This window comes from Scomber scombrus, chromosome 1, assembly GCF_963691925.1.
Source record: "Scomber scombrus chromosome 1, fScoSco1.1, whole genome shotgun sequence".
Classification (NCBI taxonomy): Eukaryota; Metazoa; Chordata; class Actinopteri; order Scombriformes; family Scombridae; genus Scomber; species Scomber scombrus.
Genome location: NC_084970.1, coordinates 581,627 through 601,255, shown reverse-complemented (window position 1 = coordinate 601,255; position 19,629 = coordinate 581,627). Strand labels below are relative to the sequence as shown.

The 19,629-nt window shown below is 37.7% G+C and overlaps 1 protein-coding gene across 1 annotated transcript in view; it reads left to right on the top strand.

The window, feature by feature from the left end:
- The first annotated feature begins 10,003 nt into the window (after positions 1–10,003).
- Positions 10,004–19,629, top strand: part of efl1 (elongation factor like GTPase 1) — a 119,746-nt gene continuing 110,120 nt past the window's right edge. The window contains exons 1-7 of the mRNA XM_062439672.1: positions 10,004–10,099; positions 11,166–11,233; positions 11,349–11,433; positions 12,472–12,605; positions 14,583–14,720; positions 14,845–15,065; positions 18,132–18,255. Of these exons, the coding sequence (XP_062295656.1) occupies positions 10,009–10,099; positions 11,166–11,233; positions 11,349–11,433; positions 12,472–12,605; positions 14,583–14,720; positions 14,845–15,065; positions 18,132–18,255 (861 nt within the window). The 5' untranslated portion in view covers positions 10,004–10,008. The remainder of the gene's footprint in view (positions 10,100–11,165; positions 11,234–11,348; positions 11,434–12,471; positions 12,606–14,582; positions 14,721–14,844; positions 15,066–18,131; positions 18,256–19,629) is intronic.

Here is a 19,629-nt window from a genome sequence, read left to right as displayed (position 1 = left end):
GTGCCAGAAAGTGCCACTCAGTTTTCCAGCACTGAGACTCAGTAACATCACTTAGTAACAAATGTAAAGTCCAGTTTGATGAAATATATGAAAGTGAAAATTGCAGGGACAAATGAGATATCATATTTAATATCCTCAGACACATATTCTTTGAAATCTACAATTAAATGAGGAACTTGACATTTTACAACCACAGGCTATAAAACACCTTTTCTGAACAGAAATGTGTTTTGGGTTTTTTTGCACTTCCTTAGCCTACTGCTAACAATAACTGACCAAAAAAACCCAACAGCAATATCACAAAAATGATTAATTATATTATTGTTGTTGAGTTATTAAGGACACCTTGTGTTTTTTTTGTTGAAGTGTTATCATTAGAAAAGCTTAACATTGACAGTGAGAACAATCCTTCCAGGAAGCAGCTCCTCCAGTCCTCCCCACAGGCTGATGCAAACTGGTAACATTCAAATAGAAATAAGAAGAGATAAAAGACAAGTATAAAATCACATGATTAAATGTTGAGTAATGCAGCAGTTATAGTCACACACAAAAAATAATAATTGAGAAAAAAACTGTACAATTTATGTGCTCCCAAGTCTGACAAAAAAACCAAACAGTGGTGCAGACACATAGATCTTCCTACAGAAATACATTAGTTTGAAAGTCGTGCTTAGTGTTCCAAAAAACAGAAAAAAAAAATCATGTCCATGTACACAAATCTATTGATTACATTTCCTGAATATTTCACCAACTGTGCTGACACTGGGTTGATGTGATGATATTACAGTGCTTGTGGACCTGCAGCTCAACTGAGGGAACATGAGGAAATATAACAAATCATTAAAAGTGCTTTAGATAACAATGCAAAGGAATAAAGACCGTTTGATCACTTTATGTGAACTCTAGTCAAGTGTTTGTTTTTTCTTCAAGATCTTAATCTTGAGATTTCACATATATAAAATATAAATCACACCTGTTGTGATACATGCTGTTATTCTGTGTGTTAGCACTTCTCTGTCTTTTTATCAAAACAATGAATGCAACTACAATGAAGGTAACTTTGTCTAAAACATATGAATCAATTTATTTACAAAAAATTACAAATCAGGAGAGGCAAGTAAATGTATAACAAATCATTATTAAACATACTGGTGATTAAGTTTTTACAAAAGTATTTGCATTTTACAAAACTATGTTAAAGAGTTATATTTGACTTACATAGTACAATACAGATAGATAACACAGCAATGGGGGAAAAAATGAAACAAGAAAAAGCAAAATTTAAGCTATGCTAGTTCATTGGATATATCAGGTAAATAGTATCATTAAATATCAATTTATATATCTATAAACAAGGACATCAATCATTCACGGTCATCATTTAAGGTCATTAGAAGTATTATCTTATGTATCTAACCCATCTTTCTTCAAAGATATGAACTTGATTTCTGATTCTCAGTTATTCATATATATAGTTATTTCATATATTTCTTTTACAAGATCCTCCATTTAGAGTTAATTATAGCATCATCTTTGTTCTTGGTCATTTGTTTAATCAAAGCTATTCTTATCACTAAAAACAAATGAGTGCTTACACTCTACAGGGACATTAGATATGAGGTTGATGAAATAATGCACTGATTAATCTCTCCCTCTCTCTTCTCAACCCAACCAGTCGAGGCAGATGGCCGCTCGACTAGAGCCCACTTCTGCTCCAGTTTACTGACCATTAAAAAGTTTTTCCTTCTGCTCATGGGAGCATGTTAGGTCTCTGTAAATAAAAGAATATGGTCTAAACCTGCTCTGTGTGAAAAGTGCCCTGAGATAACTTGTGTTACATGAATGAAATTGACTTAAATTGAATTTCCACTGCTGCTACAAACACCATCTAGCACCTTCTAGTATTTGTGGAGCCATTGGCTACAACTGGCTTTAACTTGTTGTGGCAGACTAAAACTGCTCAGTGTGAATTGTGACATTTTATTTTTGCAATTAGGAACCCTGCAGGCACAAAACATCATCTATCATTTGCCACTATTTCTCTGCTGTGTACATACACTAAATCTGCAGCAACCCACAGCCTCACACAGTTAAACACACTAGCATGTGCAGATGTATAGGCAGCTAGTTTGGTTAGCCTGCAAATTAAATACAAGTGTTTACTCTTGACTGCATTAAAGACAATCCCTCCACTCAGCCCTCACACAGCTTAACAAATCCTGCACAGCCTTCCTTTAAGAAGCTATAAATACAAGATTCCCATGCAAAGTTCCTGTGAACGTTTCTAGAGGAGCAAAAGAAAGCCATGATGAGGAGTCAGGATGGTGTTACTCCTCGTCTAAGGGTGAACAATACACAACATGACAGAGCTCCACCCTTCCAACTCCCGAGCAGCCAGATACACAAATAACTGAATATAATGACAGTGGATTGATTTACAATGATAATAAACAGGGAGATGGATATAGCTTCAGGGTGGACTAAGGCCAACATAACAAAAAAACTCAATTGGTAAGAGTAACCAAAGTCACAAATAAAAAATGACAAATTATAACAATTTACCTACCTAACGAATATAAACATGAAATAACAAGGTTAACCAAAACTGGTAACTCACCAGTAGTATCTCCAAAAGAAGAGAACAAAGCTGTAGCTGGCTTAGACCGCATCAGAATTAGAAGGTGTCATTTTTCATTAACTGTAAACCTTTTAACCCCCCCCCCCCCCCCCCCAAAGGAATTCAGTTCATTTTTGTAGAAGTGTATATGCCACTACACAAATGGAAAATAGAAAAAAAAATGTTTCCAGACTTCATGTTTATCATTTCAGCCATGAGCTCCCCAAAATGTATACAGCATGTTACCTGCCCTACCTGAGATGGGTACACTCAACCACTGCTAACATCCTGGGTCCCACAGCCCTGGGTCTCTCTAATCACTGTTTCATTCACCTAATCCCAACCTACAGTCAGAAGCTTAAATGTGCTGAGCCTGTGTTGAGAAGAGTGAAAAGATGAACAATGGAGGGCATTGAAAGTCTACAGCCCTGCCTGGACTACCGGTACTGGGGTGTTTTCATAGAGACACCCACTGATCTGGATGAGTATACAGACACTGAATCATCTTTTGTCAGGTTTTGTGAGGATAACTGCATCCCCACTGGGACCCAGGTCAAGTACAACAATGACAAACCATGGTTTACCGCAGAACTCAGACAACTGTGTCGAGCCAAGGATGAATCCTACAGGAGGGGAGATAAGGACATCTTCAGGTAGGTTCCCAGCCAATGAGTCACCTTCATTTTGGAAAAGCCTGCAAGAAATCAACTTCTAAAGAAGGAACTCCATGGATGATCATCAGCCAGCAGACAACCTGAATGAGTTCTACTGCAGCTTTGACAGACAAAGGCTGACCTAGACGGGTCTGGATAACCTCCAGGTTGAGGTACAAGTGTGAAAGGGTCTCTGGTACTCTAGACAATAGATTTAAAAGACTTCAGGAGATCTCCCCTAACCCTCCTTCCACACATCATCAACAGCACCATAGTTCCAGCCAGGTGTGTAGCACCAAATTCTGGGCCCCCATACATAAGCCTCCTGAAGGGCCCCCCACTCCACCCTAGACCCACCCCCACCACCCCCCAAACATACACACTGTAGTCTACCCTTAAGTTGTTTTACTGTGTTTTGTGAATTGTGTTGTTTTCAGTTTGAGCTCACAGTATTGGAGATCACAAGGCCTATTAATGACCCCCAAAGTAGACTATAACACACCTGTTATAATTTACTTCCTAGGTTACTTCAAAAAATTGCTAAGGCTACTTTATAATAATATACAACCACATAAGACTCACCAGTCAGTCAGATTTTACTTTCAAAAGGAATGTAAACAGGTTTCTATATTGTCACACATGGCTTAACATTGCTGTGATGTGATGATGTTAAACTCTGGATCCTTAATAAACAATAAACAGCAACACAATTCTACATCTAAAAACAAAACATGACTCAATAGTCATTATGACCTTCACTCAAGTCTGCAGTAGAGGAGAATGGAGTAGCTGATTCACTTTCTGCCACTGTTTCTGAAAGGGACTTTTGATTGAAAAGGTCAGATTTAGATTTGCTAATGGGTAATGGACATTTGCTGTATTATGTGCTAGGTTACTTATGCCATAAACTAGATTTTTAAATTATCAGCATCAATATCATCAATAATAACTGCTTAGCATGTTTTAAAATGAGTAGGCTGCTACGATAGTTACAAATAGCATTTTATAATAACTGTTATAAGTCTATTTAGCCTTCATCTAAGAGGGCTATTGATTTTGGTGAGCTTGGATGTGTTAATGGGTTGTCTCCATTCAAAGCAGTCTCACGCATTTCAAGCAGTTCACACACTCTCACGCCACACCTGACACAGAGAGAGGGACATGTTACTGCATAGAGCACTGTGTAGGAATGAGTCGTTTAACAACCGTTAGCGAGTCTTACCAGGCGGAATGAACCATTTTGCATTTTTGCAAGGGGGTGCAGTTAGTCTCAATTTGATTAAAGCAACCTTATTATTGAACTTTCATAGCAACTTTGATTTTATTTTAATATTTATGACGTCATTTTTAATAACTGATATATTTAAACAAAAGCCCAGCCCCCCCCCCCCCCCGTGCTTGGGGCCCTGGTACACCATTCCAATTTCTCCCCCCCATTCGACACCAGCTAGAGTCTGACCGATTGGGGATTTTTGAATGCGATACTGATTTCAGAGTGGAAAAATTCACTGATGATAAACAATATGGTGGCTGATAATGAATTTTTGAACTGGAATGTAAATAGACCTTCACTTTGTGGATTGTTAACTGATTTTGCACTGATAGGAGGCTGCTTTAATAATGAACTATACATTGTTAAGTAAAAATTAACACTTACAATAAACACATATTTTGTTAATTCAATGGATACAATTGATTAGTTGGAGATAAACTTAACTGTGAGTCCTGAACAAAACCGTTTGGTGTCAATACATGCTCACATATTAGCTTCCACTTAGCTGACAAGCTATGAAAGTAGGCAAGCTGGCTAGCTAATGTGGCTAACGGCTGATGTCGCTAATGAGTATGATTAACTGTTGTCAGTGAGATGGGGATGTTGTTTATTTACTTTCCAGCATTGCTTATTAGCTAGGTCACAACATAGAGTAAAATCAACAGTGAACACCGCATACTCTGTTAAACTGCAGAAAGCTGCTCTGATGCTAACCTTTCAGTCTGCTACATTACTGACTGTATTGACAAACTACAGCTGCTAACATAGCTAACATGTGAAAGGCATGAGTGACATGTTGTCAGGGACAGACTCAGTGTTATATTTATTTTATTGAAAAGGGGAAATGATGGGGTCATTGTTTATTAACTTATCTGTGTATATTCCACAAACGTGTTGACAACTTACTGTGAAAACACAGGTTGACCCCAAGTCAGCAATACCGTTAGCTGTGATGCTCCTCATGCTACAGACAGTATTGTAAACAACGGAGTCACAGTGCGCTCTGCTGGACAAACTACGCAATTACACCATGTCTAAATCACCCCAAACATCATTTTCTACATTATATGTTCTGTAAAAAAGTTTTCATATTGGAAAACATTTACACCGATACTGATATCTGTGAAAGGCTCATATTGGCCAATAATAATAAAAATAATGATATCGGCTGACCGATAAATAAATCGAGCACTGCCTGTGGAGTCATTTAAGTTACTTGGAACCACCATCGCAAAGATCTTGAATAGAATATCAACATAATCTGCATAACCAAGAAGGCCCAATAGAGAATATTCTTCCTGATGCAGCTGAAGAAACTCAATCTACCACAGGCAGTGCTAATCCAGCTCTATAATGCCATCCTCATATCATCATTAAATCAAGTCAATTTTGTGTAGCCCAATATCACAAATCAGCCTCCAGGGGTTTTTACAATCTGAACAGTAATGGAACATACACCATCTTTAGACCTTCAATTTGAATAAGGAAACACTCCAAGTAAAAAAAGGCAGGTTGGAACAATGGGAGCCAAATCCTTCAAGTCTAGAGTCATGAATTCAGAATCAGCTAGAAGACCCAAAACCAGGAGCTCTTTTCCAGATCTGGACTGGCCAACTTATTCATCGTTTAAGATCCAGACTTCAGCCTTCTCACTACAACACACCCAACTCCATTCTCTGCAAGAAGCCATGCCAGGAAGCAAAGTAGTATTTCTATAAAATATCCATTACCTTAAACCCTGCTGCTTTCATAATTGTAACTTCAGTTGGCAATTCAAAGCTAAGCTGTCTTACTATTGGTTTGTTGCACTGCTTCTCAGGCAACAGTCATCTCATGCGTTTGAGGTTTCTCATACCAGCTACACAACAGATAACTTTACATCATTCACAAGTTTGATTGATTGTCCTGTGTACCCGTTTCCTGTTTCCCTTGTGTGTAATATGCTGCAATTGTGGTGTTTAATTGTTGCTGTGTTAATAATAAATGTGTGCATCTTAAATTAAATTGGTGTTTTCTTGTGCTTGCATCTCAGTCACTCAACGTTAAGACACCTATACCCTCACATTAGTCATAAAATGAGTAATAATCATGGTTGTAATTGATCCGTGTGTCACAAGGAGGCCAACATGCATACAGTTTATTGAATTCTTGAAGGTGAAGGTGGGAGGGGATCCAAACCAGGTGGAGATGTGTAGGAGTCTGGGGTTGGAGAACTGCTGGTGGGCTTGTGGTTTGGCTGGTGCATTATGTACAGAGTCACTGTGTGCACGAGAGGCTGGACCTCAGGGCAGGTTATATATACACACACTGACTGGCTGATGAGTAGATGATGACCAGGTGTGGATACAGGTAGGCAGATTCTGCTGAGCTGACAAAGTGCAGAGGGTGGAGGCAGGTACTTCCAAACAGACAGACAAACACGTGGAACCTAGATGGCTTTGTGACAGTGTGGCCAACAAAGACAAGTATTCCTGTAAAAAACACCCAGTTCAAAGTTGACCAGCCGGTATATAAAGAAATGGGCAAAAAAACAGACTGTAGATTTTAAATGTTTTTATTTTATTTTTTTTAATCACTAGTTATTGGATAGCTTCTAATAAATAAATTAATACAAAGGGCTGAAACAAGGCTAAATCCAGGAGAGTTAAGAGTGAGTTGGATAAGGGGGAATAGGATGTGTGTGCTCAGCTTCTCTTACTTGTGTGCGGCAAAGTGAAATCTGTCACGCTAAGGATTGCTACCGTGTTCTTGCTGGTCCTGGTTAATGGCTGGTCGGTCGCTGCATCAACGTCGGCTGTACTTCCAGGTGGCTCTGCTCATCAGCTGCTGCTCTCCAGACATCAAACCAGCTGTTTCACATAATGGCCAACCAGCAACAGGTCCAGCACACCTCTACAATGCACACAAAAGGAGACGAACAAATGACTGCCTCTAGTTGTGTGTTGTTGGATAAATAACTGCAGATTGGAGGTCACACCCTTCAGGACATCAGCATGCAATTCAGCCCACAACACAAGTAAAAACCACACCCACAAGGCACACATCAGACACTCAATAATAGTGATGATCACTGCACTCAAAATCAGGCTGGCACATTTATTTATTATTATTATACATACTCTAATATGAGTTATATCACTAGATGAATACTTTCATATTTGAGTCACACAACAATACTTCATAATTCTCCCTTAAACTCATAATACAATTTGAGTGCACAAATTCTTTCAATGTACTAATCTAGAGTTAAAGATGGAGGAATACTATTATATGGTGCTCATTAGAATAATGCCCTGATAAGTTTAATGGCACATTGAGATCATATTTTGGGGATTTTAGAATAGAAATCATAATAGATCAAACTCAAACAGAGGGCACAGTACTTTTTTTTCCTTTTTTTTCTCCAAGTGTGTTTATTGATCAAACCACAGAGAATTATACAACTAGTACGGATGTTCACAGGAAGCAGATTTGACAGTTTTCCTTATGTTGAACAATGCACACAAACACAAAACATGCAACCACCGAACCCCTACAAACACCCACCCACCCGTCCAGTTCCCTCCCCAAGCCCTAGTCCCAGTGTGTCCTATTAATCCCAACCGACACAAATTGACAAGGAACAGAGGGCACAGTACTGCATGGAATTCAGAAAATTGACCAATCAAATTCACATCTTAAAAGAAAATTAACTCCTCTCACTTTAAAAAAATAATAATAATAAACAAACCCCAAAACCTTTTCTAAGATACATAGAAAATGTATGAAATTTGCATGAGACATTGAACTTATAGAACAACTGGCTTTACTTGATTGTTTGATGTCCAGCTTATATGTTCTGTTTCACATATTTATTTTGTATGTACATATCTTTTTTTTTTTTTTTTTTTTTATTACATCTTATTCATTCATTTATTTTTTTTCCTTCTTTCCTTTCTTTCAATGATATTGCCGACACCGTCAACACTGAAATTTGATATGTAACTTGCTGTTTTGTTTTTTTTTTGAGTTTTTTTTTTCCCTCGCTGGATTTTTTTTTATTTTGGGGGGAGGGGGTTTTGTTCCCTTTCCATGAAGATTGTGTCATTTGTAACTTTGTTTCAGGACTGGTAAAAGTGGATCGCCACTTGTCAATTCGTTTTCTAAATTTTTTCTCAAGCTTTGTAAGTGTTTCACACTTTGTAATGTTGTTTTGCACTTCCCAGCCACTGTAGTTGAGGACCTAAATGCAGGCAAACACACTTACAAAGATGACTGAAAATATAGACCTAATAAAGGCAGTGCTCAGGAACAGCCTTCCCAGTTGGCAAGAAGATGGCAGTCCAAACAGAAAAAACAATCCAAAAGAACATGACAGGACAACAGACAACAGGTCTAAACTCACTAGCTGGTAATAAGAAGGATCCCTCAGGTTGGGAAACAGCAGAATGGTAGATAGTGACTCAAGCACTACCTGCTAAAAGCTGTAAATGATTGTAATAGATAATACTGATCATGCACACTCACATTGTGCCAGGATATAATAAGGTAGCTCCATAACAGCAGCAGATTCATCTTTCATCTTTACCTCTATTATGTACAATATGCAACTGATCACATTTATTAATAAAAGTATCAAACACCAGCATCATGAGGTCTTCAGCTGTCATTTTGAATGAAATTCCCACAACTTTTCAAATATATGTTCTTCCATGTGGTAACCCAGCAACCACGGAGCGTCACATCCCTCAGCGCAATGCTGCATTTACTGCCCCTCGTTAAACAGCCATTTCGTCAATGAATACCTGCTGTAAACCCATCGTAAATGTCCAAATATATTTTTATGCTGAGTGCTGTATCGCTGTTCTATCAGCATGTATAGACTAAACGCTGTGGTGATTATCCTAAATGAATCATCAGTATATTTTTGTCTTTTAATTGAAAAAAGTAATTCGTGAGTATTTCATTGTCCGTACTGTCCTCGAATGCAGCACCAATGTTATCAAATGGGCGTCGTTAACGTAGCTTGACAGCTTCCGGGACAACAACGTGAGTTGAGAATGTCCACATGTCTTTAAAATATGTGTGTATGCTCATAATATGGTTACATTTAGCTCCACACATCATTGTAGTAGGTGATAGTAGTGCTGTGTGGATAGTTTAGAAGCCACGGCGAGTCTTCTTCTCCTTTCTGAGAGAAGTTTGGATTAGCAGGCTAGCCAGAGTGTTAGCAGGTATGAGCTGACACAGACAAGTTAGTGTCAGGTTATTGTCTCCTGTTAACTTTCACCGTGTGTGTTTATTATACTTAAAGTTAGCTAACAGACTTTACTGTGTGGAAGCATTCACTGTTCATACGGTGTGGTTCACTAACACACAGCACAGCAGAGTGTACTCTATCATAACTTCATACTGTAACGTCACTGTAGGAGCTTTTATCAGCTTGTTTATGACTCTGTTATTGTCTGTTGTTGTAGGTGTTCACTATGGGACACACCAGCCTGGACAAGATCATAGCACTGCAGAAGCACCCTGCTCACATCAGAAACCTGTGTATTCTGGCACACGTTGACCATGGTGAGCTGACACATGTCCAACCAAACTTCATATTCCATTCAGTCTAATCTTTTCAAACTCTCATCTGTCCCCTCATTAATAACATATCACTTTTTGTTATTTTGTGTTGGCATGTAAATTTGTTTTTCTGTGCTTATTATGTATTTGTTGTTTATGTGCAGCTGCACCTGGCACGTTTAGCCCAAGACACATTTCCTTCAGGATAATAAAGTTAATTTAATCTAATCTAATAAATATGAAGCACGTAGAATGAGAGTGACACCTCATTATGAATCGTTATGATACAGTTTATAATTGGGCACATGTCATTCAACATGTACTGTATGTACACATTACAAACAACATGTTAGCTTTATTAGCTGTGAGTTCCCATCAACCATATCCCATATGAGGTAACACATCATATTTCTTATTTCTTAAGATGAATCAGAAATGTAAAGAGCTGTTTTATACAGGGTTGTGTGATATGGATAATGTTAATATCCATATATGAGCAAAATCTCATCATCATCATCAGGAAAAAGAAAAGTCCATATAGTCTTAATCAGTGTGGGGAATTCCTCTTAATTTGGGAGTGGAGATATCGTAGGCTGCTTGACAGTAACTGTGTTTTAAAGCATTACATACTTTTTATTATGACATATTTTATAGATAAATTAGATTTAGATTTAGAATCGATTAAGACATTTAAACTGTCTGATAAGTCTAATTGAGAATTCTGCTTATCATGTTATTATTTATTTGTAGATCTTATTCGTGGAAAACTGTGGCTTAACTAATGATGAATTTCATAATGAATTCATCTCATAACTGGACTCATCTTATACTTTAAATGACTAGATTAAATGTAAAGTATATCGAATATTTAAAAATAAAAAAATAGACTTCACAAATTCCCAGAGCCCAACATAATGTCTTACTTGTTTCTTCATCCATCTGTCAGGTTCAGGTTCAGGTTCATACATCTCAGTAAATGAAACAGTTTTGATATCAGTTAGTTAAGTCTTTGAGTAAAAGTGTATGTTTTAATGTGGTGAAATGATCAGAACCATGTGGCTCTTTTCAGGTAAAACTACTCTGGCAGACTGCTTGGTGGCGAGTAATGGTATCATATCAAGTCGACTGGCTGGGAAGGTGAATGACTTTCATTTTCTACATTGATCATTATGACAGTCATACTCTGACACATTAGATCATATCACAGTGATGTTTATTATTTGTGCTCATGTGTCATGTGTCCATATCTCAGCTGAGGTATCTGGACAGCAGGGAGGATGAACAGCTGAGAGGAATCACCATGAAGTCCAGTGCTATCTCTCTGCACTACAATGAAGGTAAGACCACTGTGCTTTAACCTCAGGTACAATCCACACATGAATCATTACATATTGTTATCATTGTCTAATGCTGTTGTAGCCTCCGTTGGTGCCTCTCATGTGACATAAGAGTGGCAGAGTGACTGTATGTAGATGAATACTCCCAGAAGATCGTAGAAAAAACATTTACTGCTGTTCTGTTTCCTGAATCATAAAAGAAAAAAAAATACTGTCTGCTGCACAATAAAAACAATTTTAACCAGTTTTACACATTTGCTGCTCAGCTATTGGCTACTTGGATAACAAACTGAGCTGCAACTTAGGAAAGAGGCTAGATATCTTTTTTTATATTATGCAGCAGATGTAATATTTTTTTCTGATTTGATGTGTGTAATTTTCCACAATAAAAGATAGTATATATATATATATATATATATATATATATATATATATATATATATATATATATATATATATATATATATATATATATATATATATATATATATATATAAGCCTGATGTATTTAGTACTTTTTGGTGCAGATAGAAGAAGCCATCGTGGTACCACAGTAATATGAGCAAGGTTAAAATATTTCTAGTCAAGAACAACATTTACAATATTGTCATTACAAAGTAATCTATAGAACCTGACCAATATATCTGTTAGCTGATATTATCAGTCGATATTGGCCTTTACATATATATCTGTATCAGCCTGTATGTTTCTCATACATACTGATATATTCATTATATTTTTATATTTATTTTTGCCTGCACATATTTGATTGGCCAACACAGTGCATTGCCAGATGACACTCTATGCTACAGCATCATACTGTATATTCTCTCATATTATATTATATATTAGCACAGCTCATTTCTATTTATTCATTAGGAAGAAGCTTTGTTCCAGAGACTAAAAATAAGGGTCAATCAGAATGTGACTTTACAGTAAATGAAACATTGATGGATACTCTGTGTGAATATGCAGCTGTTTAAATGAAGAGACTCTGAACTCTGTGTGTGTCTCTCTCTCTCTCTCTCGTCTCTTCAGGAGATCAGGATTATTTACTGAATCTGATCGACTCTCCCGGTCACGTCGACTTCTCCTCGGAGGTCTCCACTGCTGTCCGGCTGTGTGACGGAGCCATTGTTATTGTTGATGCTGTGGAAGGAGTGTGTCCACAGGTAAATATCACTGTTGACTCACCGTGCTCTTCTGTAAACTCTCTGCCTATCAGGACAAGACATCTTACTCTCTCCAGTGAACACACTAAACAAATAGAGAAATAAACAGGGCTGCACTATGTTGTTTTTTTGTTGTACTCTCTCAGCTTTAATTGAGTGAATCAGCTTCATCAGTGTAGGAAACCTGCTCAGTTGTCCCCATACATCTGTGGTCACATGTAGGGGGAGATGGTAACCCCTGCCAGCTGGAAGAACGTCACATCTGATGACCAAGACTTTATTTTACTGTGTATTCCAAGCAGCTTTGGCACAGAAACCACATAAATAAATTTGGTTTAATCTGATCTCATCTTCATGTTGTAGCTTGAGCTGTGTCACTCAAGTAGATAAAAGTATCAGATCTGATCGCTATCAGCAGACACCAATATTGTAGGTCTCAGACTGGCCCAAAAAAGCTCAGGACATCCCTACTACACACTGCAAATGTATGAAGAATGATCAGCATACTGTCAGCTTGCTGTGTGTGAAGGATTTTAAAGGAATCTATGGCACACCTAACAAATAAAACTGCTCTCTTCAAACTCACTACTCACTCTGGAGAGGCACACAGTCTTTTATTGTAAGATACAGGAGGACTGGTTTAATTGGATGGTCACATTCCTGTTCACAAATCATGCATTTTAGATTCAGACTGAATGTCTCCATCCATATTTATCCTCTCAAAACACCAATAAGAAACAGAGTAAGCAGAAAAAAGAAAAGGAGGTGAAGAAGAGAAAGAGGAGATAACGTAAAAGAGAGAAAGGGAGGGGCACTTAAGAATGCAATACTTAAATACAAACCAAAATGACTTTACTTGATCTGTATTTTATTGTGGTAAATTAGTAAATAAAAATATCAGTATCTCTCAGGTGGGACAAGCAGCAGATTTCAGCCACTGATTAAATATTAAGTTAAATGTCCACAGTGACGTCTCAGGAAATATCATGCATGTTTAATCAGTAATAAAACATATTCACATTTCATACCAGATACTTACTTCCTTCAAGTTTACTGGATGTTTGTAGTTTACCCAAAACAGGTCAGTTCAATGAAGTTTTATATATATTACCCAAAAATCATCAAATTAGCCTCAAAGAGCTTCATAATCTGTACAGGATACATCACCTTCTGTCCTCAGAGCCTGCACACCAACATGTTCAGTGTGTCTTTATTGTCAGAAACACTTCCTGTGTATGAAATATATGTCATGCATACATGTAGGAAAACACACTAAAAGATGAATATGAGAAATACTTTCAGTAGAACAAATACATGATCTTGTTAACAGGCAATAATCTTTACAGCAGGAACAGAAAACTAATACACAAAATAAATCAAACAAAATATATAAAAATGAATACTTACTTTATAGGTTCTTCAATTTTCTGAACATAAAACTGAGCCAAAAACAAAAAAAGAACAAAAAACACATGTAGTCAGATACATTTCTGCATGTTCAGATGAGCAGCTGTGACCTGTTTGGTTTTAGAGAATTATAAAGGGAAGGGTAAGGGGCAACTTTATTGATCCCCCTTAGGGGGAAATTCATAATTGACACAACAGTATTCTTGTAATAAGTGATATCAAATAAATTAAAAACTATATACAATAGATAATCTTTAAATACTATATATAGTAAAGACTGTGGGACCTGTGAAATAAAGCTCTACCATAAAGGAAAAGAAAAAAGGGGCAATAAGAAATCTGCAATTTTGTTACTGTAATTAAGATATCAACACTGTATTTTTATAGAAATATTCAAATTCTTAGTTCTACAACTAAAATATCACTATATTGAAATCAGGAAAAAACCTCAGTGTTTGTTCAGTGTCTGTACTGTAACATTCCCTCCCCAACTATAACACCTTGTTGATGAAAATGTATGTTGCTGTGTAGAGATGTTTGATTCCATGTGTGTGTGTGTGTGTTGTACAGACTCAGGTTGTGCTGCGTCAGGCATGGCTGGAGAACATCAGGCCTGTTCTGGTCATCAACAAGATAGACCGACTCATCGTGGAGCTGAAGCTCACCTCTCAGGAAGCTTTCACACACCTGCAGAAGATCCTGGGACAGGTAACAGTCTGCTGCAGTGGTGGGCTACAAAGACACCTGCAGATTTTCTTCAAAATAGCAGACAGTTGATTGAGGTTTTCAGAGCAGTGTAACTCAGTGGTGGTGTGTGTGTGCTCTCTCATAGGTGAACGCAGTGACTGGAGCCTTGTACACATCCAAAGTGCTGGAGGATCGAGCGGAGAAAGAGAAGGAGGAGGTGAAAGAGAAAGAGAGTGAGCCGTCGAGTGGAGATCAGGTGTATGACTGGAGCGCCGGGCTGGAAGAGGTCGATGACTCCAACCTCTACTTCTCTCCTGACCAGGGAAATGTGGTGTTTGCCAGCGCCATCGATGGATGGGGCTTCAGGTGAGTCTGACACATGTTTTAACTCACATATCTGCATTGGCCTGATGATTTTATTGGTCTGGAGCCATATTCATAAACATCCTCAGGCTAAAAGCAGCTCCTAACTGTCTGAGTTAGGAAAAACTCCTGAAAATAAGGTCTAAGTTTAGGACTCTGAAGTTTTTGGTTTGGGAGTAATTCCGTATAGCTCCTCAGTTTGAGAGAAGTTAGAGGAAATCTAGAAGACTCCTGAGTCAGTAAGAACTGCACACAGTCAGTCAGCTGAGTCAGTGTGTAAAAAATCCCCAATAATAAATATTTGAAAGCATCTTTAGATGGTTGTGGAGTTATTTAAGGATCCAATCACCTAACTAATAAATTGAAACAGTCCCAATAACAGTGGAGATAATTGTTTGTACAACTCTCCATTACTGACACACTGGAAACACACAGTCTGCAGTGCTGATGGACTTCTGTAATCATCAGTCAGAATTATTCATCAAAGCAAAAATGCTCTTCAAATACCAGTTTGTTTGATATGTACATTAAATAATCACCAACTGCAGCATGGATCATTGCTGGTGAAACTTGTGCTCTGTGTAGAAATATTCCATCTGAAGATCACAATATCAACTAACAGATGCTTTTTGGTGGCAGATACAGCTCCTTGATTCTCTATCTGTCTGTTTTATTTCACTTTGACACACATAGATATCACCTGTCAATCAGTCACATACAGTAGTGTGTAAGTTCAGTCATGAAACAAATCTGACAAGCCATCACCATGATGCAGGGCGCTTCCATGGTGGTGAGACAATGAAATATGATTCAGGATGCGGAGCCGGAGTTACACATGAATGTTATTAAGGATTTATCAGGAGTTAAAACTCACAGACAGGATTTTACAACTCTGGCAAGTTTTCATATTAGCAACTGTCACACACATTGTGAAAATCAGAATACCTTACAAAATAATCCACCAGTAATGTATGGTTGCATGTATGTGACTGGCCACTGTAGCATAATAATGATAATAATAACTTTATTTATATAGCACCTTTCAAAACAAAGTTACAAAGTGCTTTAAAATAAAACAGATAATGCAGATAAAAGATCCAAGGTAAAAATATAGACTATATACAATAGTTAAATAACACAATAAAAAGCAACAGTTAAGACAAAGCCAGACGATAAAAGTGAGTCTTAAGAAGAGATTTAAAAGATGACAGTGAGTCTGCCTGCCTGAGATCTCCAGGCAGAAAGTTCCACAGCTGAGGCCCAAAGGCCCCGTCCCCTCTAGTGACATATAATAGATTTAGGAACCATCAGTAGGGCCCTGCTGGAGGACCTCAGGCAGTGGTCAGGCTCTTAAGGAGTTAGCAGATCATAAATATACCATTCAATGCTTTAAAAACAAGCAGTCAAATCTTCTAATCCATTTTAAAACTCACTGGTAACCAGTGAAGGGCAGCAAGGATTGGAGTAATGTGGTTTCTTCTCTTAGGATCTGTTAAAAATGTTCTTGCCAGACAACTGTGTGTGTTGTTTTTGTTTAGTTTAGTTTTTTGCTGAGAATGCAGTAAAGGTCTGGCAAAGCATCACAAAGGACAGAACCCAGTGTTTGGTGATGTCCATGGCTTCCAGGCTTCATTCCCTGCAAAAAATGTTCAACAAAGTAATTAAAAATGACCATTTTATGTCTGATTATATTAATTTTCCCAGTTACATTTGAGCCCCTGACATGAGGGGGCTATGTATAAAAATGGCAGATTTTTGTGTTGGCAAAGGTTGAGTCTGGTTCAGTTTTTTTTTTTTTTTTTTTTTGCTGAGTCGTATGCAGCCCCCACTCCCACAGTTTAAACACCCCCCCCCATTCAAATGAAAGGGAAGGCTGCTGTTTTTCCTGCAGTGCTGTATTTAGTGTGAATGTAGCTGAGCTGATAAAGTTCCTGCATGTTTGTCTCATCATGAAGCGCTGTTTTATAGAGGGACTCTGTCATAATGTTCACACCTTTATTCATTCAGTGTGAATGAGTGAGTTTAATCAGATTACCACAAACTGACACACAGTTTACCTGGAGCGTGCCAGTGTCTCACATTAGTAGTGATATATAGGCAAGGCAAATGTATTTATATAGCACATTTCAACAACAAGGCAATTCAAAGTGCTTTACATCAAACATAAAATGCATCGAGACAGAATATAAAAGCAACACAGGCAACATTTAAAAGACATTTAAATATGATTAAAGTGTTAAATTAGAAATCAAATTAAGCCACGCAGATAAAAACAGGAGAATAAAAAGTTACAGTGTGAGATATTCTTTGTAAAACTGTGATTTAATAAAAAGCAAACACAACAGTGTTCAGCAGTGATATAGGGGGGCTTAGGGGAAACATAACTGGTTAATGTGTCTCTGGAACTGCAGCACAACTGAATCACTATCCTTGTTTGAACTCCCTCACTGTACTGTTATTGACTACCCAAGCAAATCTTTAAATGCCCACTAGATGGTGCTGTGAGCCTGACGTAACACATGCAACCCTATATGCCCCTCAACACGAGACCAGAGACCGGAACAAACGCCCAACCCGCTTGTTACCTTAAAAAACCCATTCTGTCCTCCTTTTAAGACATTTCAGAGTAATGTTCTTCCTCCTCACCTGTCTTCACCTGAAACTGACAACATTATCAGTCACTACTCTGCCTTCAAACTCTGTGACATCCAGACTCCATGCTGCTCTGGTAGTCTCGTATATGACAGCCAATGATGAGGACATGAAGACCTAGTTTTGAGGGTAGCTGTGTCCTTGTGATCACTCTCTACTATAAATAAAACCAATTAAGTCCCAGTGGAGACAGCCGAGTCTTCTCTGCCTCTGAACCCAAGACTCAAATTTACCATCTGCAGGAAAAAGGAGGAGGGAGCTGAGATCCAGACTACAGAATGTTTAACCCTGATCCCTTTACTAATATATATCACTTTACTCCAAACTGATAATGAGCATCGTTAGCAACAAAAATCAATGCTTTTTGTTTTTAGTCTTGTTTATATTATTTATACTGTATGTATTTGTGTTTTGCAGCATCCAGCAGTTTGCCCACATCTACAGCCAGAAGATGGGTATCAAAGCAGAGGTGCTACTCAAAACCCTGTGGGGGGATTTCTACCTCAATGCAAAGGCAAAGAGGATCATGAAGGGTGCTCAGGTAATGTCACTATAAGTCATCATACATCTTTCTTAACATGTGTGTTTAACCTGTCCTCTGTCCTCTGTATGACGTCATATTTAACTACCAAAAAAACAACAACTCATAACTCATATCAAACAGTCATCTCTAAGCATGATGTAAGAAGCCATAGACAAACAAATTCCCTCTTATTCGTGTTCATACCTATGATTTGATATCATTTTGGTAGTACCTATTTATTTCTGGGATTCACCAAAGTTTTCTTATTTTTGCTCTTCTTAGGTAAGAGAAGATTGTTTTAGAGTACTTTTACCAAGTTAAGGAAAACATATACATGTATATGTTTCACAGTTCACAAATGATTTGTCCAATGCAAAGAAACATCAGTTTTAAATTTGAGCAACATAAAAAAACACATGAATATCATATAATCAAAGTTAGATTATATTTGTGGGCTAAATAAATACTATTGGTTGATCAATCCAAATTAGGACCAATACATTTATTTAACAGTACATCAGTTTGATCACTGCTAAAGTGATCTTCTTGCTGCTTTTTGGTGGCATCTCTTTGATTCCAGTACATGTATGTATGAGTATTTGCACACAGCACAACATCTGGCAGAATCTGTCCTTCTATAGTAGTAATAATAATAAACTTTATTTGAAAAGCACTTTTTTTATGACTAATATTTTATTGAGATTTTGAATATCACACATAACAAGTATACATGTAGCATATGTTGGTTGAGTAACAATGTTGAGACTTGTATACAGAAAATAAACAAATATCTATATTATACAATGGCAAAGAGAAACAGACAAGACAATCTAACAATAAAATAAAATAGGACGGCACAACAAAAACACAAAGAGGGAAAAAGATGGGGATAAAGACAAAAAATAATAACAAATCATAACGTGTTACATGCTCAGCGATGTTAGGTGTTGTGTCCAGATTGGTTGCCATATCTCCTAATAAGGCTCTTTCATGTTGGACGGAAGTATCGCTCCCATTTCAAATTAAAGCTGTCCGTTTTGTTTATTAGTCTGTATGATAGTCTCTCCAGTGCAGCTACTCTGGCTAAGTGGGTGTGCCAGAGGTTGACATGGGGGGGTGATGATGCCTTCCATTCTGAAATAATAAGTTTGCGCCCCAGCATCAATGCTACCTGGACCCACTCTGCAACGTGGGATGGGAGGTCATCAAGGTGTTAACTTGACTCTATATAGTTTAGAGGGGGTCCAATAGACTCTGTTCAGGATCTTGAATTGGACAAGCCTAGTTCTGAGTTCTCTGGACATCTTTTTCATGTTCTGTAAGATCTTACCCCATTCCCTGTCTGTGAATGCAACCTCGAGATCTCCTTCCCAAATCATTCTAGGGCAATAT